At 38.2% G+C, this 9,173-nt stretch overlaps 2 protein-coding genes across 2 annotated transcripts; both read left to right on the forward strand.

Annotated features, from left to right (window-relative positions):
- The first annotated feature begins 2,550 nt into the window (after positions 1 to 2,550).
- LOC139715394 (melanopsin-B-like) lies at positions 2,551 to 3,087 on the forward strand. Its single transcript, XM_071626968.1, has one exon. It carries the CDS (start codon positions 2,551 to 2,553, stop codon positions 3,085 to 3,087), a length of 537 nt encoding a protein of 178 aa, XP_071483069.1.
- Positions 3,088 to 7,856: 4,769 nt separating this feature from the next.
- On the forward strand, positions 7,857 to 8,957 carry LOC139715395 (melanopsin-like). Its single transcript, XM_071626969.1, has one exon. The coding sequence runs from the start codon at positions 7,857 to 7,859 to the stop codon at positions 8,955 to 8,957; it is 1,101 nt and encodes a 366-aa protein (XP_071483070.1).
- Positions 8,958 to 9,173: the final 216 nt, after the last annotated feature.

A 9,173-nucleotide genomic window follows, 5' to 3' on the forward strand; every position in this document is an offset into this window, starting at 1 on the left:
CTCATGTACAAGGGGAATTTCCCCTTTTAATCAACCCTTTCCTCTCTCAGTTCCCCCGATCATTTTTTTTTTTGTGTGTGTGGATAATTTCCCAAATATTCCATCAAATATGAGTGTACGAGATATCTCAATTTCAACTTTAAAAAGGCAAAACCTCCCTCGTACGGGAAGGGTGGGGATAGCACTCTCCCACGCTTTCTCCCTGTTTGCCCCCCCCCCATGCATAAAAGTAGACTATAGTTACACTTTGAGTTTTCCAAATATATGCCACAATATGTGTGCACCAAAACGTTTAACTGCAATCGGAAAATACAGAATCTCCCTCATGTAGGAGGGAGAATAGGGCTTATCCCCTCCCACATCATCCTGCTATGTCTCCTCCCACAGACTTGCACTTAACTCTGATTGACAAATTTCCAGATATTCCAACAGAAGTGTGCGCCAGATTGTTGAATTTCAGTTCTGAAAATGAAGGAAAAAAAGCTCCCTCGAATATGGGAGGGGTATCTTGCCACCCTACCATTGATTGGTCCCCTCTTTAGACTCTTTAATACACTTTGGGGAATGACAATTTCCAAATTTCACACAAAAAGTGTGCTTCAGATCTCTCCCTCGAGCGGAGGAGGAATCCCCCTCCCACCCTCTCCCTCTACCTCATTAGACTTTGTACATACACACACACATAATGCACACGCGGAATGAGAGCTAAATTCCGTGATTTTGCTATTAGCACTTCCCTGAAATAAAAAGCCACAATTATTTCCATTATTATCATTTTTTTTTTGGGGGGGGGGGGAGGAGCTAGAAAAAAATTCCAAGTATTGCACCAAAAGTTTGCACCAGATCGCTGAATTTCAGGTCTGAAAATGTAAAATTCCCTTCGTGTGGGAGGAGAAATATCTCTTATGTACACCCTCGTGTGCATGCCTTTTTCTATTTGATTGCTTAACAGACAACGTTCATGAAATTCATTGTAAGAATTAATACAAGAAAGTTTCTTTAAATCCTACTACTTTATAGGCAAAGGCCAATTGTTCAATAATAATCCACATCAAAATATCCTGCTACCTTAGACAACTGGGGCCGTTTCAAGTCGATAAAACACGCAAAAACATGCATCAAATTGCACCATGTACAACGACAAAATGCAAAAAGTTCTCATCGTGGGAGGGGGACACGCCCCCTCTCGCTCGCTCCGCTCGCTCGGGCTCGGTCGCTTTGCATAGTAACCACCCCAAGATTATCCTTGCTATACCACGCCGGCTTGACCACAGAACTCGAGTTCTGTGGGCTTGACCTTGACACCCCCCCCCCTTCGGTCCCGAAGCTGCCCCCGCACCCCCCCCCCCCCCCCCCCCCCCATACTGAAAAGCGTTCCGCGGCCCCTGTTACACTCCCGGTAGTGTAAGTTTTGAATACGCTCAGTCATAGTTGTCATGTTATTTTTAAGAAGTGGTTAGTGATGAAAAGTATGATTAGTAGCTACAGCATGGTCCAACAGAAACAAAAATCAAACTAAAACACAACACATATGAAATAAAAGTGAGCTTTAATGCGCGTTGGCTAAACTTTTACATTTCATACAGATATATAAACTTCCATTTTTAATCCGCTCAGCTGTTGTGCTTTAAACTCGAAGCATAAAGAACTCAAATCTTTTATGAGTGTTTCTAAAGATTTTTTTTACCGGTTTCCCAAGGTTCGTTCCTCTCTGTTTTCATAAAATTGACAAGAAAACAAAAACCAAGTACAACATTGCTCTTTTTTCAAATTGAAAAATGCGACTGGCTGAGAGCGAGTGAGGAACTTCGTTTCTATCAACTATTTACGTGAGTAGAATCATTTTGTGTCACATAAAGACACTGTACATAATTAGTATACATGCGTGCGTGAACGCATAGCAGTTATAATGGGGACAATATATTTGAAACTATCCACTTTACTTTGTGATTCATGATATCAGCGTGATAACATCTCCCCAGTCCATTATTTTCACACAACTACTCGAGTGACGGAAGACCAGAAGCTCTTCAACAGATTTTAACTTTGAATAAGAGATACGGTACGTTCTTGTCGGTAAGCTTAAGCTTGAAACCTTTATCTATTTCTCTTTTTTTTTCTTTGGTGCACGTGTGCATGTCAACAAAACTTCAATGAAGTTGACTCATTAAATGATTCATCGTAAGAACTGAAGTCATCAGTATATTTGCTCCCCAAAGGATTTATAGCACAACGACTGATTCTTCCTAAAAGGAAAAGTATCTTAATTGTCATTATGAATGGTCAGGAAATACTTTTCGTAGGGTACTGTTCTTCCTAGAGATGGTCCTCATCAAAGTGTTGTAGAAATACTGTGAACTTCTATGCTTAGTAAGACTTTGTTTAAAATGATGAAAATGATTTGTATTCTAATTGATTTGAATTGATTTTAAAACATGTGAAAACAAAAATGTAATGTGACATTTTGGCACGGTTGTGAATCCTGATCATGTCGTTATACGTAATATTGCACCATGATATCATATCCCTAGGTTTTTTGAGCCAGTGAAGATGGATAAAGTGGGCTTCGCTGGAGAGAATGTCTCAAGCAGTAGCTACCTCTACAGGACCACAGTCATTGTGAGTAGCTTCGCGATCAGTATGGTGGTAGTCGGAATCGTCGAAAACCTGGTGATCTTTCTCGCGTTCGCGATGTCGAGGAAGCTTCAGACGGCGACAAACATCTTCCTCATCAACCTCGGCATCTCCCAAACAGTAATTTGTCTCGTATGGATATTCTTTGCTGCCATTAATTTGAACGACAAGAACTGGCTAAACTCTGATGCAACTTGCCAGGTGCTGTACGCACTTTCTCCCATCGTGACGTCCTGCATGTCGCTTACTATTATGGTGGTTGCTCTCAACCGATACGTGCTCATCACCAAGACGAAAGAGACGTACTCCCGCGTCTTTTCGAGGAGGAATGTCGGATGTATCCTTGTCTTCTGCTGGTTTTTCCCCACCGTCACCATGGTTATTCCTCAAGTGTCTGACCACATCGTAAGATGTGTGAGATGTGTTGCCGCTGACCAGGGGTCCGCTTCATGAAAGTCTTAAGAGAGAATTTCTCTCTCCTACGACACACTTAGGAGAGACTTCGTGAAATGGTTTTGCTTCTCTGTGAAAGTCTCTCCTAGCTATGAGTGACTTTGACCATTCTATAAAGATTTATGTGATACCTTTTATGTGATAGCTTCATGAAACGGACCCCTGTTGTCTCTAAAACAAAGACGAAAGTATACCATATTGTCGCCTGCTCGATTCTTTCTGTGCCATGGTTTAAATCTCCTGTGTGCCACATTATTTTGAGACAAAAACGTAATCATGCTTTGGGGAAATATTATGTTTCTTTTTCTGTGTAATTTTTCTAGATTTTTGTTAACCTGGACATGTTTAAAGTTGTAGAGAAACGCCATGCTTTCTAAATTTTACCGCAAATTCATGATCGTTTAATTTCAACTAACCAGTAGCTACATTGTTGTAAAGGTATGACCTTTGTACATAAAACAGTGACACAAACTTTGAACTTATTCGTAAATCCAGTGGGGAACACCGCTTGATAGTCAATCACTGTGTTCTCATCACACCTTAGCTTGTGAATAATGATAATAATAATAATAATAATAATAATAATAATAATAATAATAATAATAGTAATAATAATAATAATAATGATAATAATAATAATAATAATAATGATAATAATGATAATGATAATGTATACTTCTATAGAGCAACAATCCATCAAAAAGAGAAAGGCAGTGTAATCTGTATGGGTATTGAGGTTTCTGTTTGCGTAGGTTTAAGGGGAAGGAAACTGGTAAAGAAACACAAGGAGGTAAAAATAAGAACGCTAGATTTCGACTGCAGCAGCCTGGGAGTTTGCGTAGATATTGCACGAAAGAATTTCAGTATTGATATACACACTTGTACGGTACTACATTTACCATTAATATTGACATTTGCTACTTTCGTTATCAGGGCTGAAATTTCCCATGCAGAGTTATATATCTCATACAATTTTGTGAAAAAAAACCAAACAAACCCAGGAGTCAAAAGATTGGAATTCATCGAGCAGGATTCTGCCATTAAATGTGTGCGGCTTTTCCCTATAGCATGATGTAAAAATATATATATATGTAAAGGCCTCAAGAAAATAGACCCCCTTAAATTTTTTGGAAGTCTCTAGATATATGCATTGGTATAAATAGGGAAATTTACCTTCACAAGTTTATTTCATCCACCCCTGAAATCAGAGTGGAGTTTACCCAGTCTCTTCAAATTCTAAGAAAAATGCCTTCTTCACGATGGATGTGGTTTTGAGCTCCACACTTTCATCCCTGCATCCATTATGACTAGACGTGGCATTTTTCCCTTCCTTCAGGTAAGAAATCTTACTTCTACCTCCATTCAGTTATCCTAAATCATTCTTTCTGACTGGTAAATTTGGTGAATTCTATGATGTTTAGTATTTTGTAGTTGAACTACATGGTTCCTCCTTCAGTAAAAGAGGAATTAAGACCAAAGATGATGTTCTCAGTGAAGTTATTGAATAATTACTTATTATTGTTTAATGCCAGGTATGATTGCTTGATTGCTTGTTTGCTTGTTTATTATGTGCTAGTGACCATAATGAGTATTAGTGCTTGTGTCATCATTAATTTCTGTAGTGATTTAACAGTATTCATTATGAAAGATGTAAAATTGCTACTTAAGCTGATTTAGTTTCGGATTAAGTTCCGCTAGTGTGAGTGTGAACACGCCATATGCTGTGATATCCAGTGTAGAAGGACGAGTAGAGCAGTCAGTGTGAACACTCTCCTAAGGGGAACGCCGTACCAGAGTTCGTTGACCTCTATAGGCTGTCTTGGGAATGATCACAGAGTAGCTGTTGTTCAATTCATTTCTGAATGGAAAGCCCAAATGCTTTAACGAGTGTGATAATTGTAAAGACATAGATACTTGGTATGATGCTCATGAAATAGTAATGTAGCATTGTGCAGAATGGAAACAGTGACGGATGATGATTAGTGTACATTTGTAGATGCATGTAGAATAGAGATAGAGACGGAGGGTCGGTGTGAACACAATTGGGGTGACTCACGCCAACCTCCGCACCTTTTCGGCCAGAGCTCTGACCACCAGCTCTCTCTCTCTCTCTCTCTACATATATATATATATATATATATATATATATATATATATATATAATTATATATATATACATATGATTATATATATGTATATATAATTATATATATATATATATGTATACATTATATATATATATATGTATATATTATATATATATATAATTTATAATCATATATATGTATATATATATATAATCATGAATGTAGACCCTATATGTATATATATATATATATATATATATGTGTGTGTGTGTGTGTGTATGTGTGTGTGTGGGTGTCGCACCGTTGTTAGTAATGCGGCAAGACTTAAAAACTGCTGGAAGCATGTTATTCATGTCTCGTGGCTCTGAGTGGCTGGACAACTGCAAAAATGAGGTTTGAAGTGAAAGTGTTTTGGACTTCCGCTCTCTATAAGTAGGCCTGTTCAACTGGATAGAATACAGCTATAATTATTATGTTTTCCGTGTCAGAAAGGCACATACGAGACGTACACGCTTGCGTGCGTTCAAAACTCTCTACTTTGCGATTCATAATATCGGTGTGATATTTGGGCGTGGTAACACCTCTCCAGTCTATCATTTATACACAAGCACTCAAGTGACAGAAGAACAGACGTTCTTCAACGGATTTGAACCTTGAATACGAAATAAGGTAAGATGCTTTTGGTACGCACAACACTATAAACTCTATTGTTTCAATGGTTTTGTTTTGTTTTTCCTGTGCACACCTGATGAATTGAACATGACACATTAAAATAATTTTTATCTTTATGTTTATATATTGATGTATATTGACCCCATGAATCATTCAATCCCCTAAAAATGGGCAGACCGAATAATTACTTCCACTCCTAGGAATGTCAACACCCCCTCCCCCCCCCCCCCCCCCCAAAAAAAGATTTTTTGTATTTGTCATTATTTTCTATTTCGAAATGTCAGGAATTATTTTTCGTAGTTTGCTACTCTGTGGTCCACCTCAAAGTGGGGTATCGACGTACTGTGAACTTTTATGCTTAGTAGTTATAACATTTCGTGAAATTACGAAAATGGATGATCGGCAGGACCTGCTATGCTGCAAACGAAGTAAATTTAATGTGACATTTTGGCACGGTTGTGAATCGTTTCATTTCATTTCATTTATTAAGTTTCCACACAATTTATAGAGTGTTGTGTTTTCAACATCCTTCTATGACAATGTAAAGTAACACATACATCATGAGTTTTAAGTTCAGCATAAACAAATATCATTTACATGGCACAAAATCAATAGAAATCATTCTCAAGAACATATTCATGACGGATAAATAAAGTTGTGCATGTGTGGTGAGATCTTACATAGAAGCAGATGCTTCGGTGAGAGTAGGTTCCCCGAAAGAAAGTCAAACACGGGCTGTTACACTCACACTCACACTCTGCACGCACGCAAGTGCGTGCAGAGTGTGTAAAATTGTAAATGTAAGTGTGTTAAGAATCTAAAGAATTGCAAACTTTGGGGACATTGTTAATAAAAGCATTTTGCAGTATTCGTAATGTAGTTTTCGGTATATGGAACATATCACTTTGTCGTGTTGGTTATCTAATTACGTATTGCTTTTTTTTTCTTCAATGAAAACTCCAAAACTTTAGGCAAAACACAATTACAAGAGTATTCAAATAATACATCAAAATTCCTAAATTCATTGAATACAAATCATTTTTTAAAAACTTTACTAAGAAAAATGAATCAGTATATACATTCAAATTACATCCATAAATACATCGTAATACTCTTTTTTGAGTAACCAATAACTTATCAATATTCATCTTAGCTGATTTTCCCAACGCTGATATTCCGTAATTTCAATATGGCAAAATCATGGGTGAATACAACATCAAAAGTATTTTAGTTAGAAAAATGCTTTAATTTATAAATAACCCCTGCATTTCTTGAAATCAGTTTATTCAAATAAACAAGATGAGTGTTGCAATTCAAATGATTGTCCATAAAAAGCCCCAAGAATTTTGTTGAATGTACACGACGTATAAGTGTTTGATTAAAGGAGACCTCCGGATGATTTTCAGATTTTTACATTTGAACAACAATAATTTAGTTATTCTGAGGACAGAGTTTCAGAATTTATGATAATTTGGATGAAGAATAAGAATATTTTCAAAATTTAGAACAAATTGCAATGAACAAGGATGATGACATTGGAAGAGTCATCATAAGAATGCAAGAGTTGGGGCTCAAGGAAGCAGAACAGAAGAAGAAGGCATGCATAGATTATACACAGGTGAACTCGCAAGCAAGCGGTATTGTAATGGAATCACAATACATAGATTCATTTCTGAAATATGTGAGCCTCCTATGTCATCATCCTTGCTCAGTGAAATTTGTTTAAGGTTTTTCAAAGTATTGTTCCTCTGCTCGAGAACCACAATAGATTCCACAAATATATACATGGAGTTGTTGATTTATGTACAACGTAATGTGAAATTATGAAAATCGTCTGGAATGCCCCTTTAAAAAACAATTTGTCCAGAAAAAAGTCTGAAGAATTACTGAATAACATGTAATGAGGTGTTTTTTTTATATCTATATCTATATATATATATATATATATATATATATATATATATTATACATATTTCTTTATATATCTTGATTATGTCGTGACACCTAATAATGCATCACACTGTGATACCCTCAGGTTTCCTCGAGTTGGTGAAGATGGATGAAGTCTCACTCAGCGGAGAGAATGTCACAAGCGTTAGCTTCGTCTACAGATCCGCAGTCATTCTAAGTACGTTTACACTCACTACGGCGGTAGTCGGAATCGTCGAGAACCTGGTGGTCTTTCTCGCGTTCGCAATGTCAAGGAAGCTTCAGACGGCGACGAACATCTTCCTCATCAACCTCGGCATCTCCCAAACAGTAATCTGTTTCCTCTGGATATTCTGGGCTGCCATGTATTTGAAAGACAAGAAGTGGTTACGTTCCGATGCAACTTGCCAGGTGCTGTACGCACTTTCTCCCATTGCGACTTCCTGCATGTCGCTCACCATAATGGTGGTTGCTCTCAACCGATACGTGCTCATCACCAAGACAAAAGAGACGTACTCCCGCGTCTTTTCGAGGAGGAATGTCGGATGTATCCTTGTCTTCTGCTGGTTTTTCCCCACTGTTACCATGGTTATTCCTCAAATATCTTACCATATCGTCGAATACGACTTGTCTATACAATCCTGCGATTCCGATCATCCCACGAAAAAAGCGCTGGGAATGTATAGGGCAATCTTTGTGACAATTACCTTTCTTGTAACCCTATGCAGCTACTGCAAGATCTTCAGACATGTTAGACAGAGCACCCGCTCACTTGAAAGCTCTTCTAGTAACAGCCAGGCGCGTCGACAGAGAAACATAGAGGTAAAAATCACCAAAACCATGCTCTGTTTGATAAGCTTCTATTACATCTTGTGTGTCGGTCCACGAATGGCGCTGGGTCTGACTTTCGCTGTCCTCTATAAGAATGATAAGAAGTCTGTAGACATCCGGGCACTGCTCATCGTCATCTTTGTCAGCGCAGAACTTTTCGTGCTCAATAGCTGTGTCAACCCTGTCATCTACGGCTGGAAACATCCACATTTCAGGCTCGTCCTCGGTTGCATCCTCCGCGGACGGCTGCGTGAAATCCCCCTTCCTTCCGGCTGGTTGTCGCGATTACTCCGCCGCGACCACGGAGCCACACAAGTGACGTACAGCCTGGACGCAGTAAATAGCAGATGAATTTCGCTAGTATTACAAAATCTCCTAAAACTTATTCTAACGTTACCCTGAGTAGTATATACATGTACCCGTTCGCACCTCGTGGAGCAGTGGAGTTGTGGAGCGGTGGAGCTCCACAGCTAATGAATATTAATGAGCTCATGAATAGTAATGATCATGAATATGTATGAATATGTATTTATGTAAATGTACATGCATTATGTATGAGTGTGAGAT

This window comes from Diadema antillarum, unplaced genomic scaffold (genome assembly GCF_040938485.1).
Source record: "Diadema antillarum isolate AM-2024a unplaced genomic scaffold, OU_Dant_1.0 scf00000048, whole genome shotgun sequence".
Lineage (NCBI taxonomy): Eukaryota > Metazoa > Echinodermata > Echinoidea > Diadematoida > Diadematidae > Diadema > Diadema antillarum.

Bases quoted from the DNA above. Each gene is read 5' to 3' on its own strand.
- LOC139715395 (XM_071626969.1), top strand. From the start codon at position 7,857: ATGCATCACACTGTGATACCCTCAGGTTTCCTCGAGTTGGTGAAGATG.
- LOC139715394 (XM_071626968.1), top strand. From the start codon at position 2,551: ATGGATAAAGTGGGCTTCGCTGGAGAGAATGTCTCAAGCAGTAGCTAC.